Raw genomic sequence first — 23,521 nt, 5'->3', positions numbered from 1 at the left:
GGCTGCAACCTGTGGCCGTTGCTTAGTGACTGTGTCATGATAACAAAGGAGGCCTGGGGCGCTTTGCCAAGGACCTGCCCACTGCAGCCCCGGGGGCACCACGGCGCTGCTGGTGTACATGCCTCCCTGTTCGAAGTCCCAGGCTGTCCAGGGGACCCTTTCCCATGGGGCGGGGGGGGGGGGGGGTAGGTGCAGCATGTGGGTGATAATAAATCCCACGAGGCATTTTAGTTTAAAGGAAAAGTTGTGTCTGTCTGATGACCCTGGGGAACCACCGATCCTTTGCGCAGCAGAGGCAGTGCCTGGGCACGCTCCCCTGCCCATGTGTTGCAGCTCTGCTCACTGCTAGGGTTAGATCAAGCTTCAGTGCCCGTGGGAACCTTGGCCTCTCTGCCCAGTCAGCCTGGCCCAGTGGTTAGGAATCTAACGGAACTGGAGCAAAGCTGGGGTCAGTTTCTGGCTCCATCACAGACTGTCCCTAAGGACTTGGGGAAGTCACTTAATGTGCCCCCTGCCTGCATAATGGGGATCGCAGTGCGCTACCTGCCAGCCGCTGGGCGGTGACTCATGTGGGAGGACAGGATGCACTCAGCTGCGGCAGTAAATAGGGGCTAAGAGACAGCGCTCGCTGCGCTCCAGAAAGCCTGCAGCTGGTTTTAGTCACGGCTGCCACGCACTGGCCTCAACCTGCCCACCCTAGCGCTAGGCAGGGCTGGATGCCATTACCAGCCCCCTGCCCGAGGTTGCTGTGGGCCTGTCCCCGTGTCTGTCCCCACCTGAGAAGTACAGGGGCTCAGTCAGTACCTTCCTTGTGCTCAGTGCCCTGGGCCGTGTATGGCATTGCTCCAGCGTGATGTTTGTGGGTGACACCACCACTCCCCAGGCACTGTGGACCTCTTCCACAGGGACCAAGCTTGGCCAGACGGGAGACAGAACTGCCCAGAGACCAACCCAAGGCTGTGCCTGGAAATGGCCCAGCCCAAACCACCCCACCAAGTGCCAGGCGGCCCTCTCTGCCATAGAGAGCAGTGTGCCAGAGGCGACCAGGCCACTGCCCTGCCCAGAACACACAGTCCTCCAAGGGGCGCGATGAGCCGCAGCTGCTGCGTCTGAGGGATGTGAGCCGCTCTCTCCCTGAGCCCCCGCATCCATCCCCTGCCTGCCCTCCAGCCCCCAAACCCCCATCACTCCCTGAGCCCCCCATCCATTCCCTGCCTACCCCATCTCTCCCTGAGCCCCCCCATCTCCAGCCCCCATCGCTGCCTGAGGCCCCCCCCCATCTCCAGCCTGCCCAATCACTCCCTGAACCCCCCCTATCTCCAGCCCTCAATCACTCCCTGACCCATAGGAGGGCAGTCCTGGGCTGGCTGAGCCAGGGTCGCCCTCTGTTTGGACATCCAGCTAGCCCATTAGTCAGCCCTCCTTGCCACTGGTCCCCATAGAGATGGGGCAGCCCGGCGGTGAGGAGCACTCAGCTGGGGAGCAGGACTGTTTGTCTTCCCTCTGCTCCGGCCTTTCCTGGAGGCAGACGCGGGGCTGGATCCTTAGCGCTGGGCCCTGCCATCACGGTGAGACCCCTGGCCTGGGGGGGGGCCTGCAGCAGCAGCCCTGTGGGCTGAAGAGTGAAGCTGTAGCCAGCTGGACAGCAGAGCAGGTGACACCAGAGTCCTTGGCAGGGGCTGGCATTCAGCTTGGGGCACAAAGTGTCACTCCAGCAAAGCGCCCGTGCCCATCACTGTGGGCCTGTGACTGCCAGTCTGCTGCCCTTCCTCTGCCCAGAGCCCCCCCAAACTGAATGGGGCTACGCCTGGAGCACAGTGCCGCCTGCCTGGCCCTTAGCTCTCCCCGCCACCCCTCTGACAGCACCTCAGCCACGGCCCCCCGTGGGCCGTGGCTCCATAAAGTGACTCGGCCTCAGGCCCCTACCCAGCCAGCCACTGGTCTAGGCACCCTGTGCTCGGGCAAGCGCCAGCAACGGGCAAGGCCCTGTGTGTGTCTCCACGGCCCTGCACCTCGCAGTGTCATTCAGCCCAGTGCCCACAGGGTGTAACTCACCAACGGGATCGTTCATACGCCCTGTGCACTGGGGTCAGTGAGCCGTGGGCCAGGGGCACTGGGTCAGTCACATGGCGTGTGGGTGCCAAGTAGGGTAACCAGACAGCAAGTGTGAAAAATCGGGATGGGGGTGAGGGGTAATAGGAGCCTATATAAGAAAAAGACCCAAAAATCGGGACTGTCCCTATAAACTAGGGACATCTGGTCACCCTAGTGCCAAGAGCCAGTGACACACAGGGTCTGGGGCGCAGGGCGCTGAGGAGGGTCAGTGACACATGGGGTATGTGGGGGAGGGCAGATACAGATGGGGCACTGGGGGTCAGTGACAAGGGGCGCAGGGTGAGGTCAGTGACAAGGAGCACAGAGCATTGGTGAGGTCAGTGACACATGGGGCACAGGTGCTGGTGGGCTCAGCGACAAGGGGAACAGGGCGCTGGGGGGGGTCAGTGACAAGGGGCACAGGGCATTGGGGGTCATTGACAAGGGGCACAGGGCGCTGGGGGCATCCATGACACATGGGGCACAGGCACGGGGGGGGGCGGTCAGTGATGGGGTGCAGGGCGCTGGGGGAGTCAGTGACACATGAGGCACAGGTGCTGGGTGGGTCCGTGACACATGGGGCACAGGCGCTGGGGGCGGGGTCAGTGATGGGGTGCAGGGCGCTGGGGGGGGTCAGTGACACATGGGGCACAGGAGCTGGGTGGGTCCGTGACACATGGGGCACAGGCGCTGGGGCGGGGTCAGTGATGGGGTGCAGGGCGCTGGGGGTCAGTGACACATGGGGCACAGGTGCTGGGGGTCCATGACACATGGGGCACAGGCGCTGGGGGCGGGTCAGTGATGGGGTGCAGGGCGCTGGGAGTCAGTGACACATGAGGCACAGGTGCTGGGTGGGTCCGTGACACATGGGGCACAGGCGCTGGGGGCGGGGTCAGTGATGGGGTGCAGGGCGCTGGGGGGGGGTTGTCAGTGACACATGGGGCACAGGAGAGTCAAGCTTTGAGGGTTTACCCGACAATCTCCAGAGTGCAGGAACTCCCCAACCCGGGCAGCGTCAGCCCAAGAAGCAGCCAGACATTCGGCCCAGCCAGAGCCCACCCCACCCCGCAGGGCTCTCTCCCCACAGGAGCCACTGCCCAAAGTCCCCGGCTCGGTGCTTGTTCGATACGGCTTTAATAGAAAGCTCTGCAAAACCCCAGCGTGTGCGGCCAGCCAGGCCCCCGCATACAAAAGCTCAGTAGAAGACTTTATTATTGCATAGACCTTGGTGCATAAATGATCCCCCCACTTCTCCCCCCTCCATCCCCATCCCGTCCTTGGTACGAAAAATAGTCGCCTTTTACAAAACAAAAAGCATCGTTGACGCTGTGTGAATAAAACTCTCTCTGCGTATAGAATAAATACTCTTCCTCTGCTCTCCCCGCCGCTCGTCCCCCGCCCCCGATCTCAGCAGCCCTGCGCTGGGCGCCGTCCTATTAAGGCATGGATTGTGCAGGGAGCCCCGTCCCCTACACACTCGAGGGAGATCAGGCATCAGCGGCGCGGCAGGAGACGGCTCCCTTAGCAATCCCAGGGAAGGAGAACGGGACCCAGCCCCAGCGGGACCCGGGAACCCAGAGATCAGACCAACGCGGCCTCAATGGACATCATAGCCCCTTGCAGCCTCCCGCTGGGTTTGTCCGTTTCCTCTCTCCGACCCTGGTTGCCGCGCTCGTCCTCCAGCCCCCAGCAGCTCCGGGTTAGAAGCTGGATTCAGGCACTGGTTTCTTCCTGCCCAGGGAGGCCGTGTGGTACTTGACCCTCTGCAAGGTGCCATAGGCCACCTTCTCCAGTGGCACGCTGCGGCTGTGCTGGTGGCCGCTGCTGCCGTTCTTGTAGAGGGAGGCCGACCTGCGCAATGCCCAGTCGGCCTTGCTGTGGATGCTGGCGGAGCTCTGCGAGCGCTTGATGTCCACCTCGGACCGGCTGATCCTGCCGTTGGCCTGGCCCTCCTTGCCCCGCCGGCCCAGTGTGCTGTTGGCCCTGCCCTCACTGATGACGCTCAGGGTGCCATTGGACAGTGACGTCCGGGAGGAGCCCATGGCTGGCTCTGAGGCGTGGGGCCGCTCCGACTCACCAGGCCGCTTGGGCTCCTTCTTCAGGAAGCCAGCCCTGAAGATGGTGAACTTCCCTTCTGGCTGCCTCTCGGCCTCGGGGTCCCTGTCCCTGCTGTGCTCCCCAGCGTTGGCAGGGGTTCTTTGGTCGGGGTCCCCATCCCTGCCCGGTGCCCCTCTGGCCCTCAGGGAGCGGTGTGGGTGCGGCAGGGTGCCCGCGTGGGCCGCCCCATTGGAGCTCACTTTGCTCCCATTGGTCTTTGGCTCCTCAGCTCTCCGGGGGGCCCCCGCGTTGACGGGCAGTTCTAGCCTCTTGGATGTCCTCTGTGGCTGGCCCGCCTCCTCCTTTGGTTTGCTGCTCCTCTTCAGGGTCCCAGCCGTTTCGGTGGCTGGGGGCGCTTTGCCGTGGCTCTCTGCAGCACCCCCCACAGCACCTGGGGAATTCCCACTCGCCCTACTGGCCCTGCCGGCCCCTGGGTCCTTCCCAGCCGCGGCCGGGTTCAGCGGAGGCCTCGCCGGCACCGGGGTGTTCTCGCTGCCCCCTGTCATGAGGGGGACGATGGACTCGTTGGTGTACCGGGGCCTGCGCCCAGATTCCAGGTACTCCACCAGCTCCCCGGATGCAGCCTGCGGCCTGTCTCTGGCGGCAAAGGACCAGCGGAGGGGCACTGGCTTGGTGGCCCCCAGCCTGGGCTTGGTGGGGGACACTTTCATGCTGACGCTGCGGCCCTGAATGCCGCGCACCAGGGGCCTCGACTCAAAGCCTCCTGCAAGAGAAACACAGGCAGGTTGGCGGGAGCCCCCGAGAGCAGAGTGGAGCTGCATGGTGTCCCTTGCGGGGCATCCGGGACCAGTTCGAGCTGGGTGCAGCTCCCACCAGTGCCGCTGGAGCTGCCCAGGAGTGGCCAAGGGCAGGATCTGGCCGGCAGTGTGGGCTAGTAGCTAGCGACTTTGGCCAGTGAATCAGGTGACCTGGATTATAGTTAGGGTTGCCAACTTTCTAATCATACAAAACCAAACACCCTTGCCCTGCCCCTCCCTGAGCCGCTGCCACTTCTCCAAGGCCCCTCCTCCACTCGCTTCATCCCCCTCCCTCCGTCGCTCTCCCCCACCCTCACTCACTTTCACCAGGCTGGGGCAGAGGATTGGGGTCTGGGAGGGGCGTAGGTCTCCAGCTGGGGGTGTGGGCTCAGGGATGAGGAGTTTGGGGTGCAGGAGGGGGTGCAGGGTGTGGGTTCCGGGAGGAAGTTTAGGTGTGGGAGGGGACTCTGGGCTGGGGCAGAGGTTTGGGTGTGGGAGCGGGTGCAGGGTTCCAGCGGCACTTACCACGGCTCTCAGGAAGTGGCCACCAGGTCCCTACATCCCCTAGGCACATGGGCAGCCAGGAAGGCTCTGTGCTCTGCCCTTGCACCTAGCGCCGCCCCCGCAGCTCCCTTTCTGGTCAAAAACCGGACACCTGGCAACCCTAGTTCTAGTCCCGGTGCGACCTTGGGTAAGTCACTTCCTGCCTCTGTTTCTCCCCTACTCTTTGTCCATCTAGTCCCTTCCCTTTGGGCGGGGCCTGTCTCTCACTGAATGTCCAGCGCCTAGCGCACTGGGGCCGGGGTCACACAGACAATGCTAATGATGAGGGCCAGGTCCCAAGAACCAGCTGAATGGCCTGTCCTGAATGTTGCCTCTGGTGGCCCCATGCGCCGCTGAAATCCACCAGCACATTGGGCAGCGTAGGGGACACGTGCCAGTGCACCTTTGGCCAGCTGTAACTGGTGCATTCGACCAGCAGGTGGCGCTCCAGAGGGACGTTCAACTGGATGGACCTGCCCCGCCATGTGGGGGAGCACAGCCCCTGATGGGCAGGGCTAGAGCCCAGGCATCTGCTTGTGGGGCAGGACACCGGGGGGGGGCTGTTTTCAGCTTGCCGTGGAGCTAGTCCTGCAGGGGGCTGCCCGGGTTGGGGACAGCGCGGCAGAGGTTAACCCCGCGTGCGTCAGGAGCACGTTGGCTCGAAGCTTCCTGGCTCAAGTCAGTTGCCAAGTGCGGCCAAGCCTCAGGATGCAGGGAGACTCGCAAGTTCTGGCCTTTGGGGGTGGGGGAAGCTAGAAGACAGGGCCCCTCAAGGCTCCTGCCCCCCCAAGGATGAATAAATGGAGCCCGCCAGCTTGGCCTGGGTCCATCCCCCTGCCTTTTAACCCACACTTGGGGTGTTTTGGGGCCTGATCTGTGATACCTGGGGGCTGGTGGCACTGAAATGACCAAAGTAGAAAGTTCACCTGGCCCCCACCCAGCTCCCTGCGAACCTGATTATGACCCCCCTTGCCACCCCATCCCTCCGGCCCATTCCCTTTCCCCACCCCATGCCACCAGCTTTGCTGCCCTGCTGGTCCGCTTCTTCCACGAGTCCGACTGCCCCTTCTTCTGTGCCACCCCCAGTGAATGGGCCGCTCTTCCCCTGCCGCTGGGCTGGGCTCCCCTCCGGGAGACCCCTCAGACTGTGAGGCCAAGCAGAGACCAGCTGACCCAGCCAGGCCATGTAGGGAGTTTGAAACAAACTGGCCCCTGGGCTCAAAATGTCCTGTCATGTCCAGACACGGCCTGACACTCCGCACCTAGCACTGCACAGTGCCCCCTTCCCCAGTGCCAGCGAGTCGATTGCCCTGGCTCCCCCCGGCACAGCCCAGACTCCTGCGCTGCAAAGCTCTTGGGGCCGAATCCTGCTCTGTGACCCGACGGACCCCTGCAGGGGGAGGGAGGATGGGGTGGGGGCTCAACTGGCAGGGCAGAGCACTGGCTGCCCAGCCCTGGGGTTCACAGCAATACCACAGACCTTTCTCCTGGCTGGTTGCGGCGTCGAGGAAGACGGGCGAGTCGGGGACCTTCGGGAGGGAGGGGCAGGCCGTGGAGCTCCGGGACACCAGGCTCTCCCTCTTGCTGCTCCCGCTGAGCCGTGAGAGCCAGTGATCCGACACGGAGGAGCTGGTGGAGCCTGCAGGGGGAATCCAGACAGGTGTGTTACTGGGGCACAGACCCAATGGGGCGCTGGGGGTGCAGCAAGGGGGGTAACACCAAAATACGCAAAGCAGCCAGCTCCAGCCCCTGTCCCCCTGCCCTGGCAATGAGCAATCACTGGGATGGAGCTACCCACAGCTAAAGCCTACAGCTCCTAGGGGCCTCCCTTGCTAGTGAGCTGCTGCCTAAAGGTTCCTCCCTGGTCCCCTCTGGGTGCAGAGTGGGGCCCTCCATGCACCCCTCATACTGGGATCCCCAGGGAGCCATCTGGTGGGGGGATGCTGATGCTGGGGAAGGAGAGATCTTCATGCAGAGGTGCCACTGGACAGGCCCAGGCCACAGGTTAGGTAGCCAGGTGTCACCGTGGCTTGTTTTGTTGCATTTTGGAGCAAGTGTCAGTAGAGGGAGCCCAATAGCCATTGTATAACTGTGCTGGCCCAGCTGGAGTCAGGGTGGGTTGGTCCCATTCCCGCCCCAGAGGCCAATGGGACCTTGACCAGGGCCTGTTAGGCTCACAGAGCCAGGGTGGCACGGCCCTGACCCATGATCCAAGCAGCGAGTCCCACCAGGGTCTTGTGGGAAGCCAGCCCACCCATTCCAGCCTTGTTCTTTGGTGCCGGTGGCAGCCCCTGCAGTGCCTGCTCCCAGGAGGCAGGCGGCCAACTAGCTCTCACCCCGGCCGACGTCTCCAAAAACCAAAACACCTAAGCTCAGTGGCCGCTGGTAATAATACATAAAATGGGCATGTGCCATAAGGTGCAGTTACAAGCAGCAGTCACAGGGTGGCAGCACAAATAGGACAGACCAATTAACATGCCACAACAGATTAGTAATTTGCAAGGACCTCAGAGAAAATACAGCCTCTGTCAAACGAGAGCGCACTCTCTCAGGTGGGGTGTGTGTGTGTGTGTGAGAGAGAGAGAGAGAATGTGTGTCTGTGTGCGCGCTTTGTGGCTGTGTGAGAATGCATGTGCCTGTGTAAGTGTGTGTACTCTGTGCGTGCACGGAGGTGGGTGGGGGTGTGATTGTGCTTTGCCACTCTGTGTGTGTGTGTAGGTGTGTGTGCATGTGCTGTGATTTTATGCATGTGTAAATGTGTGCACATGTGCTTTGTGACTGTGTGTAGATGTGTCCACATGCTTTGTGACTGAGCGTGTGCGTGCAAGAGAGCCAGAGCATTCAGCGAACACCCCGTGTGAATTGTCCTTTCCCTCCCCCTGGCTACTCCACACCGGAGTGGCTCAGCAGGATTCAGCTGCCGGCTGATCGTGTTAAAGCCAGAACGGTGTCACAGTGCTGGCCCCGCAGAGCCCAGGGGGGATGGGCCCCAGGGACCCCTCTGATGGGGCAGTCTATGGGTGAGACTCAGCAATGTACGTGTCACAGACAGCCCTAGGCCGAACGTGGGGGGTGGGTTGGCCTGCTGGTGCCAATGGCTGTGATTTCCACCCACCCTCCTGGGGACGTCTACAGGGCACAGGAGGGTTTGATGCAGCCTGTGTAGCCACAGCTGGCACGGGTAACAAGAGCAGTGCAGCCGCAGCCGCATGGGCATGAGCAGTGGCTAGTGACCAGCGTGCACGATCCCATGCTCATGGCCATGCGGCCGGGTCTGCGCCGCTATTGTTACCCATGCTAGCTAGAGGACAGCAATGGCAGATGGCTCCCCGTGCACAGTCACCCCCGGCCGGCAGGGCAGACACTCCCTCCAAGGGGCGGATGGGCTAGCGACAGGCCAGGCTCTGGCCCCCCAGCACTCACACCGAAGCAGACCCTGGAACTACTCTGCCAAAGACGTTCCTCCCAGGGAGCCAGGGTGCGGCACCTGCCTTTTGCCTAGAGCCAGCCCTGAGTGGGCCAGGCCTGGCAACCCGCAGCAGCACGTCCCCGTGGGCGAGCGCGCACGGCAGGGGCGCAGGCCCACCTTGCACGGAGCTGCTGGCCGACCAGCTGGGGATGACGTTCCTTCGCTGGTAGAAGAGGATGTAGGCGCCCCGGGTGCTGACCTCGTCCTCCTGGACCGGCTCCACAGCGCTGTCGTCGTAGCTGTACCAGCGGCCGTCCAGGGAGTTCCTGCAGTAGGCTGGGGCAGAGCACAGCTGTGCTTAGGAAGGGAGCTCACGAACCGCACGAGGGGCGGAGACGGGGCCCTGGGGGTGCCAGGCTTGGGGTTCAGTCCAGCCCCGCCAGGGTGGAATCCCATCAGCCTGCATCGCTGGCGGGGCCCGTCTGGCTGAGGTCCACCTCCCGCCCGGCCTGGGACTAAAACCACAGCGAGAGATTGGCAGGCACAAGGCGATTTGCCAGCTAGGGCTGGGCCAGCCCAGCTGATCCAAGGCCCTCCACAGGTAGCGTCGCCCCTGAGGTTCAATCACCGCAGTCAGCCTGGACTTCCAGTGTCCTTCCCCTGCTCAAAGCCAGGCACCTCCAGCTGCACAGCGCCCCCTAGCCCCAGACTGGGGCATGGTTAGTACCAACACGGGGTGACTAGTGCTCTGGTGCACTCACCCATGTACTGCCCACCCCGCATGGCATCCAAGTGCACTCATTGGCATAGTGCCCACCCTGTATGGCACTCTGGTGCACTCACCCATGTAGCGCCTGCCCCACACTGCACTGCGGTGTATTTACCCACTCGCCCACGTAGCGCCTGCCCACCCACTGCGCCCCGGTGCACTCACCCAGGTAGCGCCCACCCACCCACTGCACCCCGGTGCACTCAGCCATGTTCCGCACAGCGCCCTGGTGGACTCACCCGTGAAGCGCCCGCCCCACACTGTGCCCTGGTGCACTCACCCATGTTGTGCTCACCCTGCATGGCACCCTGGTGCACTCACTAGCGAAGTGCCTGCCCCACATTGTGCCCTGGTGCACTCACCGGTGTAGTGTCCGCCCTGCATGCTGCCGTGGTGGTTGCAGACGGCGTACAGGTCGTAGAGCGAGTCGAGCTGGGAGCTCTCGTGGAGGTACGGCAGCTGCTTCCATGTCGCCCGCGGGCCCAGTGCCTGCGTCCCGGCCTGGCTCCTCTTGGCCACGTGGGGCGCCATGTTGAGGCCGCGGAGGGGGAAGCGGACGAGGGTGGAGAGCTTGGTCCGGCGCTCGCCTACCTGGCGGAACCTCTTCAGGTGGATGATGAGGATGTCGGGCAGTGTCCACAGGCTCAGCTTCACCACGCCCTGCTGCAGCACCTGGCAGTGGGGGCACCTCCAGGCGTCGTCGGGGGCCAGCTGGGGACACAAGACACCATGCCCCAGGCAAGGCTAGGGTTAGCGTGGCCCCCGCAGCTGGCCTGGCCATGCCCCCATGCCCATGGGGAGGGCACTGGGCACCTGGTGCTGCTGCACCATCCCTCCGGCAGGATGGGTCCAGCGAGGCCTGCGACCTGGGTCTGGGCAGGGGGGAAGCACAGTCCTCAGTGCCTGCCTGCCCTGGCTCGGGCTCAGAGAGGAAGGCCGGGGTTCCCCTCGCAGAATGCGGTGAGCTCTCCCTTCCCTTTGTTCCTGTTCTCCTGCCAGCCCCAGCTGGGCAGCTGGATCCATGCCCTGGGGTGCTCTGGTGTCAGCCCAGCACCTGTCCCTACCCCGCCAGCTCCAGTGCCCCAGAACAAGGGGCAACGGCAGGCCCAGGGTGCACGACCAGACCCCGCCCTGCATGGCACCTACCTGCTCCTCCTTGGTGTAGAGCTGGAAGCACTCATCCAGGGTGCAGCTGTGCTGCTGCTGATGGGCCTGCTGCTGCAGCCGGACGCTCTCGGTGTCCTGCACCACCTCCTCCTGGATGCTGCCAAACAGACTGCAAAGGCGGGAGAGGAGCTTGGAGGGAGGCAGTACCCACGCGATGGCATCAGGGCAGTGCCATCCACGGGCAGGGGCTCCAATCACCTTGACGCAGCATGACAGTAGACAGCAACTGTCCTGCTTTTTCCCAAGCCAGCCTGTGGTATTTGTCTCCCTACCCTGAGGCAGTGAGTTCCACAGGTTGAGTTATAGTAAGACCTGTCCTAAGTGACCACTTAAGGGACTGGCATGTTGGTTGCCTGGCAGAGGTGGCCCTCTATTAAAAGCAGGGCAGTTCTCTCCCTAGTGGACAATACTGTCCAGTACAGGGGCTTGAAGTTAGGCGCCCAGGCTAAGATATTCACAAGTGCCAGCGACTTGGGGGCCCCAACCTGAGATGCCTTAAAGGGGCCTGATTTTCAGACACTACTGAGCCGCCACACTGAAACTCAGCCCCCTTTGAGGTGTCTCAAGTTGGGCCCCCCAAAATCACTCCCCAGGCTTGAAAACCTTGGCTCAAACTCTGTATTTCGGCACCTAATCAAGTGGCTGGATCTTCACACGTACTGAGCACCGGCAAGCCCATTGGTGTCACAGGCGCTGTTGGGCACTCAGCCGTCTATTAGGATGAAGTGCCATCCCAGTTCCTAGAGCCAGCTAGTCCGCGCTCTTTGGTGCAAATCCAGCATTGCTCCATTGAAGGTGCTGCTGTTAAACGCAGACCCTCACTGCCCTGTGCAAACTGCTCACAGCTAACCCTGCTGTCCAATGAGGGAGACAAGGGCGAGTGATTCTTAGCAGGCCAGATCCTGATGTCCTCACTCGGGCAGAATTCCCAGCAGGACAATGGGGATGGTCCCACTCAGACTTTACTCTGTCCTTCCATGGGGGGGATTCCGAGTGAGGCCATCAAGGCTGGACCGTTAATACATAAGACACTTAAGAGCCCAATGAGTTGGTTCTGAAATACAGAGCCCAGGTTGGGTGAAATACAGAGCCCAGGTCCTTGGCCAGAGGGTGGGCACAGGAGTAAGGCCCGAGGCCACCAGGTGGCTATGGGCCAAACACTGATGAGAAACGTAAGGGGCACTGAGACATTTTCTTCCAGCTGTGTTGACCCTGAGTCTCTGATCCCAGCCCACGGCACCGAGATGGACCCGCTGCCTCTGTGCCCCTGCCGCTGCTGGGGGCAGGCTCCGCGGCACTGAGGACTCACCGTTCTTTGGCGTTCGGGTCCCACTCCACCACCAGCTTCACGTGGGGGGGGCCGCCCGGGCTGCCGAACTGCAGCGCTCTGCGGGAACAAGGCCAGGCATTAGCGGGAGGGGCCTTGCTCCGGGTCGCAGCTGCCAGCCCAGGCCCAAAGGGAAGCCTGAGGGTCGCCGTATTGACCCTGCTAGTAAGGGCTGATCCCCCATGAGAGAGCAGAGACTTCCCAGAGCCCCTTGGGTGCCGGAGGAGAAGGCCCAGGGCACCACCCCTCACCAACTGTCTTCCCCGCGCTGGTGGGGCATGAGGCAGGGAAACGGGCCAGGCTGGCAGGGCTCAGGCAGCTACAGGTGTTGTCTGGCAGCAGGTTCTCCATTCCTCCCCCAGGCCCTGCAGCCATCATGTGAGACCCTGCAGGCAGCTCCGTAGGGCACGGAGCCTGTCATGGAGCTGCCCTTCCCTTCCCTGTCAGCCCTCTTGCCCTGACCAGCGCCATGGCTTGTTAGCAGCAGCCTGGGGCTTCCGCAAAGTCCCTTCCACACCTTGGGTTGCCAACTTTCTAGTCACACAAAACGGAACACCCTAGCCCCTCCCCTCCATGAGGCCCCGCCCTCTGCCCACTACATTCCCCCTCCCTCGGTGGCTCGCTCTCCCCCACCCTCCCTCACTTTCACTGGGCTGGGGCAGGATGTTGGAGTGCGGGAGGGGGCGAGGGCTCTGGCCGGAGGTGTGGGCTCCGGGATGGGGCCAGAAATGAGGGGTTCAGGATGGGCTCTGGGCTGGGGTAGGGAGTTGTGGTGCAGGAGGGGGTGAGGGCGCTGGCTGGGGGTGCGGGCTCTGGGGTGGGGCTGGGGATGAGGGGTTTGGAGTGCAGGAGGGGGCTCCAGGCTGGGGGTGTGGCCAAGGGATTTGGAGTGTGGGAGGGGACTGTGGGCTGGGGCAGGGAGTTGGGGTGCGGGAGGGGTGAGGGCTCTGGGGTGGGGCTGGGATGAGGGGTTCAGGGTGTGGGAGGGGCCCTGGGCTGGGGGAGGGGGTTGTTGTGCAGGAGGGAGTGAGGGCTCCGGCTGGAGGTGTGGGCTCCAGAATGGGGCCAGAAATGAGAGGTTCAGGGTGGTCTCCAGGCTGGGGCAGGGAGTTGGGGTTTGGGAGGGGTGAGGGTTCTGGGGTGGGGCTGGGATGAGGGTTCGGGGTGTGGGAGGGGCCCTGGGCTGGGGCGGGGTTGGAGTGCAGGGGTGAGGGCTGGGGTGGGGGCGTGGGCTTACCTCGAGCAGCTCCTGGTCAGAGGTGCAGCGGGTCTAAGGCAGGCTGCCTCCCTGTCCTGGCACCGTGCTGCGCATACCCTAGAAGTAGCCACCAGGTCTGGGTCCTAGTTGGGGTGGGGCAGGAGGCTCCACCCTCCGCTCTCACCCTCAGGCACAGCCCCCGCCATCTCCCATTGACTGGCAGAGCCGGTGCTCTGGGCAGGGGCAGCATGGGCCCTACCCCCGCCTAGGAGCTGGACCTGCTGGCTGCTTCAGGGCGCAGTGCGGTGCCAGGACAGGTAGGGACTAGCCTGCCTGAACACTGCAAACCGGAGCCGCCAGGGTCCCTTTTCGACCGGATGTTCCAGTCAAAAACCGGACACCTGGTCACCCTGTCCCCACCCCGTGGTAGACTGGAGACTGCTGCAGCAAAGGGGCTCCGTACACCGCCAACCTCCCAGACCTCTGCTCTGCCAGCACCATCTCTGGGAAGCTGAAGAGCGGGTTCCCAACCACAAACGCCAGGCCCCCAGCCTGCTTAGAGACAGATGATCATCTCCAAGGTGCTGCCTCTTTAAGGAGCCGTCCCAGCAACACCCTGACCTCTGGGGGGTCAGTACAGACCCCTTGGCACTTTGCACATCACCTGTCAAGGTATACAAAGGAAACTCCTTAGATCAAACACTAATACGGTCTCCAGCAGTGTTTTCTTTCTCTGCCCATCTGTACAAATCAATCTTTTATTTGTCAGTTTGTGTGTGTCCAGCGAACGCAACGGTTACCAACATTTACTGATAACCATCTAATCCTTCCAAGTTTATGGCCAGGGTCACCCAACAGATTGGAGCTGGGACTCGAACCCAGGTCTCCTGAGTCCCTCTCTCACTGGCCCCCACCCCACATCACTTCAGAGAGCTCCGTCACACAAGCCAGTGTAGCACTGCAGGACCATGACGTGCTGCAGGGGAACTGCATGCTGAGTATTGTGTAGCCTGATGTCACCGCTTGCATGGCCCCTGGGCTCCTCCTACTCCCTATGCCCTGCCTGTGGTGTCCCAGCATACACACAGAGACTTTAGATAAAAACACCAAATACCCCTGCACTGTAAAGCAACTGTGTTTCTTAGAATCCAGACCAATAACATCCAGTGACCAAAACCAGAGAGAGACAAAGCAGGCTGCTCCCGAAGGCAGTGAGGCTCCACTCACCCACTTTGTTCGAGGCTGGCTCTTCCCAGACTGACTTGGATGGCTGACTTCCCTGCAGAGTCCTGTAGCCTGCAAGCAGGATAAGGAACGTCCTCTCCACCCAGCTCTTAAAGCGATAGCATGCAATTCCAACAGAGTCCTCAACACACCACGGGGCCCAGTCCTCTCCCCTCACTGTGTGTGTCGGCTCGGCTTTGTGCCTGCTCTCACACTGCTCCTCTCGTCTGCAATGCTGCCCCCAACTCCTGCCCGAATCAACCCTTCCTGCCTTCTGTCCATATCCATCTAACCATCCCCCCACCCATCCTGCATTCGCCACCAGGGTAGCCGATGCCCAAACCCTCTCTCCCCCGGACTGCTGTCAGGCTGCCAGGGCTTGGAGGCAGGGACTGTGTTTGTAAGTTACTGGCACTGCATCAATGTACATTAACGTGAAGAAGAGTCACAGGAGATGGATTCGTTCAGATGAAGTGCCAGGGAAAGACACATGAAGAGGGAGAAGAAACAGGCTCTTGGGTGGGCAGCGAGAGGCACAGCTTCCTTGCACTGTCAGCTCTCTGAGGTGGGGACCATCTTTTTGTTGTGCCTTTGTGCAGCGCCTGGCACGACGGCGTCCTGATCTGGGACGGGGGCCCTTAGGCACACCCATGGTACCAATAATAATGAATAATAATTATTATCCCGCTGGCTCAGATGGGACGAACCAGCAAGGGGGGTGGTTTATAAATATGCAGCTGGATCACTTCTACTGGGAGAAGGTAGGGTCTCTGCGAAGGCCAGGCAGGGAGTGATGTACTGGGGAGACGACTTCCATGGGGCACAGGAGCCGGAGTCAGCAGGCGGCCATCCTGCCTTCTCCACTGGGCCCCAGTCTGGCACGGCTGTGTGCCCGGCTGCTGTCGCTGACCAGACGAGAATGCCCGGAGCAAAGGGGATGCGGGGGCCTGTGTGTGAGCCCTGGTCCGTGCCTATGTTAGTTCTCAGCGAGCTAAAGGCCTGTGCCCCGTCCTCAGGACAGCTGGAGGCGCAGGGCAGGCTCCCACACTAGAAGCTCCAAGCTGCTGTGATGGGGCAGGCAGGAGACGGGGAGCAGAGCTGTGGAGAAACCCCATCTACTACGGCCCCCGAATCACAACGCAGCCCTGACGGGGAATTAGAGGTTGCAGTGTGATCCCCAGAAGGGCCAGTAGGTGGCAGACTCCTCCCAGACAAGCGGCTTGCTCCATCATCCAAGAGGGAGCTGGCGGGGCGAGCGGGGCCTCTGGGGGTGATGGAGGTTTGCTCCCACATCCCGTTGTCAGGAGCAGACCGAGCAGGTGCCCAAGTGCTAGGCCCCATGTGGCCGGGCTGGTCCTGTGCACCCCGTGGCCACACCTGGAGGAGACTGATGGAGTTTGCACGCAGGGTGTTTGACATGGAAAAGGGGAGCGGAGCCTCTGAAATCCGCTCCCCTCAGCCATGCCCAGCCCCCATGAGCGACAGTGACACCCCTCACACCTGCCAGCCGCTCCAGCGGTCCTGAGCCAGCAGCGGGGCCAGGAGAGGGCAGGGCCCCCGGTGCTGTTGGTCCGCACACGGCACCTTACTGAGCATATTACACGGCTGACAACAGGAGACGCAGGACGTGAATGTTCACCCGGAGCCGGAGAGCGAGGCTGCCAGGGGTGACTCCTGTCCCACAGGGCTGGGCCTGGCTCCCTGCTCTGGGAGTTGGGATACAGCGTATGGGGAGCGTGGTGCTTGGACCCTGTGTGCTAGGTCAGAACAGCACTCGCTCAAATTTGCCCCGTCCGCTCTCTGTCATGATGGGGGGGCCAGGCCAAACCTGAGCAGTGCCGTGACCCCATGAGCCAGGTCACAGTGCCTGGGGCAGGCCCCAGCCCCATGGGACAGGAGCTGCTGCTGCTGCTGGGTGATCTCCAGCCCACCACCCGTTGCCCCCGGGCTGCACACCCTGGCTGTGCTGCCGAGCATGACACAGGGTGTGGGTGGGCTGATCTCTGAAATCCCTTAGGAACAGCGACCCAGACCCGAGAACCCCCGAGACAGGGCCCTGCTGCATGAATCCCCTGCTCCCCACCTCCTGGAGAGTGCACGCCTCTCCCTAGCACACACGAGTCCCGCCCGCTCTCAGCCTGGCTCCGTCATGGGGACGGAACTGCACACCACACGTCTCCTTGGGCGGGGCCGCTGAGGCACAGCATGCAGAGGGAAGCCTGACCTGACACTGACGAGGCGCAGATGCCACGGTGATGGGCACATTAGACATGGAGAGCTAGACAGGGCTGCCAGACAAGGAAGAGTGGCTTGTCCCAAGTGCAAAATAGCCACTTGCCTCAGTGCCTGGCAGTGCCTAGGGAGGTTAGCCACTCCATGCGGCCCTGCAAGGCGAGAGCAGCCACAGGTTGGATGGTTCTAACTGGCCACAGGGAGCCAGGGGAGGAAGCCACCTGAATAGTGGGGGGAAGCGGGCAACTTGTCCAGAGGGGAAGGCAGGTCTCGTGGCTGAGGCTCTGGGCTGGGCTTCAGGAGAACAGGATCCAGTTCCTGCCTCTGTCTCAACTGGGGCAAGTCACGTCAGCTCCCCAGAGTCCCTGTCCGCAGCTGTGCTATGGGGATAATGGTCCTTCCTGGGTCTGCCCGGCCAGTTTAGACTGTGGGGCAGGGACTGTCTCTCACTAGGTTTCACGTGCAGCTCCTAGCACGTGGGGCCTGATCTCCATTGATACACACAACCCTGCCTGCCTTTCTTGCTGCTGGAGGCCAGTGTGCATTGCCAGACCCAGCTTGGGGGCACTGGGCACATGGCATGGCCAGCAGAAGGCCCTTGGCACTGCACTCCCTGGGGCTTAGCCAGAGAACTGAGTTTTGCCTCATTTGAATTTTCCCCTGAGAGGCTCATCCTCCACCTCCACCTCTGATCCCATCTCCCCAGAGCGTGGCTCCACCACCCTGCAGCCAGCCAGCAACCCCCAGCTGGGCTGCTAGCAACTGTGATTACAATCCCCAAGCCACTCGCATGCAACCAGCACAGCTGCCAGCACCGAACCTGCGCCCTGCTTCCGAAGAGACTTCAGCCAAACTTTATCAGGGACAGAACCTGAGTCAGGAGGAGGGAGGCATTAATAATTCCTGGGCCCATTTCCAAATGTTCTGTGGGCTGCAGGGGGAGGTGCTCACGAGGATGCTGGTGAGAGAGAACTAGTGCGACAGGATCACTGGAGAATACAGTGGTGCAAAGGCACTAGTGTGACAGGATTAGTTGAGAATGCAGCAGTGCAAAGGCAGTAGTGCAACAGGATCCCTCGAGAACACAGCAGTGCAAAGGCACTAGTGCGACAGGATCATTGTACCCTGTACAACACCACCAACCAATGCTGACCCAGTGGCAGCATTAATTCCTGTGCCCAGCGGATCACAGTTGCCTCCCTCCCTACGCTAGCTAGAGAAGAGCTTGTCTGTCAGTGCTGGTATCGTGTTGTGTGTGCTGCAGTTGCTGCAGAGGGATCCCCACTGGGACCACAAATCCTGGCTGGCCATCCCAGCTGCCAGGCCAAGTATAAAAGTTCACCTGGAACGAGCAAGTCATTGCCTAGAAGAACTAAAGAGCTGTGCTGGAGTGGAGGAGCGGTGCTGAACTCAGCCCTCTGCCTGACGTCTCCTCCCCAGAACGCTGATGCCCGTCACAGTGTATTTATAGGCAGAGTGAGGCAGGTACAGGACACAGCAGCAATTTCTCCCTGCTTAATTAGTGGCTGCAGAGAGGACAAGAACCTATTGCAGTTTAGCAGGGACCATCAGTAACAGCCAGCCAGCTGATTCAGTGCATGCTTCGGGCAGCAATGTTACACAGGAACTTCCAGGTGGGCGCTGATTTCAGGACATGGAGTGGAGGCCAGTTACCTCCATCCCCAGATTCCTCGCAGAGCTAAGCAGATAGGAGAAACCAGCTGCCAAAATGTACTGGGGCAGTGGGGGAGCTGGCCAGTGCTGGGTGCTAGGCTGGTTCCCCGCTGCCTTTCCCCCGTCTGCTAAAGGACACTGCCGACCACCGGGGACCTAAAAGGGACAGGGGAAGCGACTGGCCAGATTTCCAGGCATGTTCAGCACCCAGCAGCTCCCCTGGCGACACTTATGGCCATGTCCTCAAAAGAGCTCAACACGCAGTGTGCAGAACGCTCCCAAACCCTGGCTGCTTATTTAGGGGCCTAAGTGGGAACTGAGCTCCGCTGGCCGTCCAAGCCCAGGGGTGGGTGCCGAGCACTGGGGAAACAGGCTGGATATGAGCAGGGCAGGGGCCATGACATTATTGTTAGCACAACATACCAAGGAGCAGAGTTTGGAGCCTGGCCCGGCCGTGCCGGGGATCTGGACCCAGCAGCCCCAGGAGGGCATGGGAACTGGGAAGGGAAACTGACTAGAAACAGCATGAAACTGACCAGTGCCCTACTTGAGCTCCGAATGGGAACAGCTTACAATAGTGCTGATCACTTACAGGGTGTTTTCTGCCTGTAGATCTAAGAGTGCTTTGCAAATATGGGGCAGCATCATTAACCCCCATACGGAACAGGAAACTGAGGCAGAGAGGTGGGTGACTTGCTTGCAGTCACATGGGGAGACAGTGGCCAACCTAAGGAAAGGCCCCCTCCTGACCCCTGTTTGGGTGTGTAACTCCTAGTGTACATTGCCACTCCACTACATCAGCCTTTAGACCCCAGTTTGCTACCACAGCTCCCCGTGACGCCACTCTCACGTCAGACAGCGGCTGCTGACCCCCACACGGGGTCACCACGAACAGGCAGCAGAGACAAAGAGCTCATGTTCTTTCCATCTCCCCCATGGGAGCCTGCACCCAGCTCTGAGGGACACTCTGCTTGACGGATGCACCAATGAGATGCAGCCAGTGCCAATGGAACAGCCATGGCAACCGCACGACAGCAAAACCATCGGCCCCAGCTGCCGGGAGCTGGTGACAAGGATCGATATGTACAGCGCCGAGCACCCGGGGCAGCGAGGAGGTGCCCTGTGGAGTCCAGGGCCCGCGCAGCATAGTGATGGTGCCGGCTCTCCCAGGCAGCGAGTGCAGCGCAGGCAATGGCCTGATGGGAGCGTGCTGGTGCTGCCACAATGAACCTCCTCAGACACATGGGGCAAGTATCCTGTTGCTGGAGGGGCTGACGGTGGGTCTCCCAGGCCTGCTGCTGCTCCCATCAGGTGGGGCCGGCAAGGAGCACAACTGGGATTTCCACTGAGGGCAAGCTCTAGCCATGGTGGGAGACTGAAGTCCTGAGCCCAGGCTGAAAGCGCCAGTGGCCTCCAGGGCATCAGGCTGTAAAATAGAGCTGGGCACTGACTGCAGAAGGAGCCAAAGGCAGTATTTTCTTGCCACAAAGCAAAGACAGCGAGAAATGCTTCCAGATGAATACCATAACAAATCCACGCACAGAGGGGCCTTCAGGGGCCTCACCACGCTGCATGCTATGGCCACTCACGGCTTGACGGGGCAGCAGGAACAGAAGTTGGATCCTGCTGCTTCCTGCAGCACAGGCCCTGCATTCCAGCTACAGGAGAATCTTTATGAGCGCCTAGCAGTCCGGGGCCTATGACACACAGCTGAGCAGTTCTGATCGCGCCTAGCAGAGGGCAGCGCTCTCATCAACGCCCTGGCCAGCTGATGACATTACGCGGTGGGAAATACATCTGAGGCACTCAGAAAGAGGGAACTGCCCGAGGGAGTGCCTGCTAGTGACACTCGCACAGTGCTCATCGGAGGCCTGGATGCCTGCTAGGACGTCCGCACAGGCCTCGGGTGAGGAGGCACGTGGCAGCAGGTGCATGCAGGAGGAGAAAGCCCAGCATTGGTTGGGGAGCAGCATGTATTCTGCATGTCTCACTTCATATGAAGCTGAGGCCATTGTCCCTCGGCCCCCTAGGCCTGGCCCTGGCTATGGTCCCTCAGTCCCCTAGGCCTGGCCCTGGCTATGGTCCCTCAGCCCCCTAGGCCTGGGCCTGGCTACTGCCTCTTTGGCCCCACAGCCCAGGTTCTCAAAATGAAAGCAGGCCCGTGGCTTCCCCCGTGGCAGGGGGTAGCCATGCACCCCAGCACCCCGCTCCAGGGGACACTGCTGGGGCTGGGAGTGTCCAGCTCAGGAATCAGCAGCCAGGCTCATACAGGGAGGAGACAGTGAGGGCTCCAGACCCATCCCTGCTTGGTCAGCTGCTCCTATGCCCTGTCCCGGCAGGGGAGGTCTCTTACCTGTCGACAGCGGGATGGTAGAGCGGCCTGCTGTCCTGAGGGGAGAGGTAGCTGCATGCCACGGAGCCCCCGGCAACCCGCACCCGGAACAGGTCCCCCACGCCCTGCAAAAGAGAAGCCCCGAGGGTGAGAATCCCTGAGCTGGCGAGTAGATCCCTGACCCCAAGGGGCCAGCGCCTGACACCGGGGCTGATATAGGGCCACGGAGCTAAGCGGGAACAGGAGGTGCTTGTGGGGAGGGCAGGGGCTGAACAGTACTGTGCTGCAAAGGTTGTAAATACGCGCAGCTGCTGTGCAAGCTTCTCACACCTCTCTGCTAGCATCCCTCCGGGCTGCCCTGCAGCCCCGCCTGCTAGTCCAGCCCAGGGCCCCACACGTGTGGGCCAGCGCACCTCAACACTGAGCAGGATTTCACTCCTGGGCCCCCCTGTAAATTCGCCAATGCGCTGCTGTCCCGAGCTGCAGCACTCCTGCTGACAGGAGCCGTGGGCCCCCACCACAGCTCTGCCACTGCCTCTCAGACAACCCCCAGCACTCTGAACTGCTCCCGCCCTAGCACTCTCAGTCAGCTCTGCCAATGCTCCTCACTCCCGACCTGCAGCAGCAACCCCTGAGCCTCTGTTGAGCAGAGACGGAACCATCAGCTCTCACCCCGGTCTCTGGCCCTGCAGCCCCAGTCCAGGCTCTGAAATCCCCTTCCTGGGAAAACTCACCAGGTTAACACATGACTCGAGCTCCGCTGGAATCTGGGCCTGCTGGAATCAGTGGGAGCCTTGCCGCGGGCAGGGCTGGACTAGGGCAGTGAACTTGAGCTGGTGCGGGGTAAGAAGGCGAAGCAACGGCAGTGCCCAGGTGGCAGCGGATGAAGCGAAGGACTGGACAATGAGACACAGTCTCTCCCACCTCGCTCGCTGCTTTGGGCCAGCCTGGCACTGCTCTTCAGTCCTAAAGTCACTTGGAAAATGGGCCAAACACAAGGTGGCTCCTCCCATCCCAGTGGGGACTGGTGGCTAGGCACTAGGACGGGATCTCTGTGTCTCTGTTTCCCCTGCAAGCTCCTCATGGCAGGGACTGTGGCCGTGTGTCTGTAAAGCCCCTGGCTCGGCTGGGACCTCTGGATGCTACCGGAATACAGCTAGAACAGCCATCACCCGGCGGGGGCCCGCATACAGCGAAGCCAAAGTAAGTGCCCGAAGCCATTTGCTCAGCCAGATGGGCCCCCGGATGGATTCTACAGCGCCCTCACTCGGGATGTCTTGGGGCAGGCCTGGCGCAGAGGTGTATTTCGCAGCCCTTCCCCCTGCACAGCTTACAGCTTCCCCATTGTCACGCGAGCGGATTCATCTGGGGCCATCTCCCTCCCCCGGTGATGATGTTTTGTCATGAGAACGAGCTCTCTCGGCGTTTCATTAGCCAATCCATCCCAGCTTTCATTACCCGCCACCGGCCGGCCCCGCATCCTTCTGACAGGGACTGTAATGAGAGCCGAAGTGGGGACAAAACGAATCCATTAGGGTGACAATATTCAGCTTGTAATGGCACGTTCCTCTAAACATGCATTAGAGACAGAGCAGCTACCCGGCCCAGCTCCCTGCAGCAGCGCGGCCGTTCCTGGGTGCGAAAACAGGGAGCAATCAGACCACACCTTCCTTTCCAGGATCTCAAAGCACTTGCAACCACTCAAGGATTTCCCTCTCTCAACCCTCTGGGAGGCAGGGCTCATGCTCCCCACTTTATTGATGAGGAAAATGAGGCACAGTTTGCAGGGTCCTCGGTTTACCCATCAATGAGACAAGAATGACACTATTTACCTGCTTCAGCAGGTAGTTCTGAGGGTTAATTTGTTAATATTTGTACCGGACACCGACACGTACAATATGAACAGTGTGTGCTGTTATCTCATAGCCTCCCACATTCCCTCTGGAAACAGGTGCTGGAGACCTCCCGTTCCATCCCCCGCGCCCAGATTTGCTGCAGTATAAATAGCGCCTCGTAGCACAATCAATGCGCTAGGGTCAAAAGCCATTCTTCAGATGGTATGAGACACAGTCTGCTCTCAGCGACGCCAGTGCAGCCCCACAGGCTTCGAAGGGGAGAAAAGAATCCAATTTTCACCTTTTAATAGCTTTCAGGGTCCTGCACAGAACGCAGCCAGGAGCTTAGAGAAAACGGAACGGCTCCTTTATCACTGAAAACACCTGGTCGGCCATATTGTAGGGACGCTCTCCGCTCTATTCCAGCACACATGGGACTGAGCTGACCAAATTCTCCACACATGTCATGGGCCAGATCCTCCTTAACCCACTGACTCCAGCAGAGCTGTGCCGATTGCAGCGGGTGGAGGATCTGGCTCTCTATCCTTCCAGCACATGCTGCTTAGTTCACCAGACTGGAGAAGGTTCTTTACAACAGACGCGGCCCCCAGAAACCATAAAGAACCCAAGAGAAGCTCCACGGTTCATTCCAAGCCCTGCAGGAATTGGGGGCACATCTACACAGCAGCTGGGCGATGTCATTCCCAGCTTGGACAGACAGACACACGCTAGCTCTGCTTGAGCCAGTGCACTAAAAAGAGCAGTATGGCTGTGATGGCCTGGACTACCCATCCAAGGGTGATCCCATCCCAGAACCTAGGTGCGTACGTGGGCGGCTGGCCCATGCCACCTCCCATGCAGC

At 61.1% G+C, this 23,521-nt stretch overlaps 1 protein-coding gene across 2 annotated transcripts in view; it reads right to left on the bottom strand.

Moving 5' to 3' along the window:
- Window positions 1–3,266: 3,266 nt before the first annotated feature.
- The window catches only part of USP43 (ubiquitin specific peptidase 43), a 186,330-nt gene continuing 166,075 nt past the window's right edge, over window positions 3,267–23,521 (bottom strand). For both annotated transcript variants that reach the window (XM_039502361.1, XM_039502362.1), the window contains exons 9-15: window positions 20,846–20,949; window positions 12,147–12,224; window positions 10,817–10,946; window positions 10,033–10,381; window positions 9,079–9,237; window positions 6,973–7,131; window positions 3,267–4,915 (exon numbers count right to left, since the gene is read on the bottom strand). In XM_039502361.1, the coding sequence (XP_039358295.1) occupies window positions 3,795–4,915; window positions 6,973–7,131; window positions 9,079–9,237; window positions 10,033–10,381; window positions 10,817–10,946; window positions 12,147–12,224; window positions 20,846–20,949 (2,100 nt within the window). In that variant the 3' untranslated portion in view covers window positions 3,267–3,794. The remainder of the gene's footprint in view (window positions 4,916–6,972; window positions 7,132–9,078; window positions 9,238–10,032; window positions 10,382–10,816; window positions 10,947–12,146; window positions 12,225–20,845; window positions 20,950–23,521) is intronic.

The sequence above is a fragment of the Mauremys reevesii genome, linkage group 15, assembly GCF_016161935.1.
Source record: "Mauremys reevesii isolate NIE-2019 linkage group 15, ASM1616193v1, whole genome shotgun sequence".
Lineage (NCBI taxonomy): Eukaryota > Metazoa > Chordata > Testudines > Geoemydidae > Mauremys > Mauremys reevesii.
This window is presented reverse-complemented; position numbering and strand designations above follow the sequence as displayed.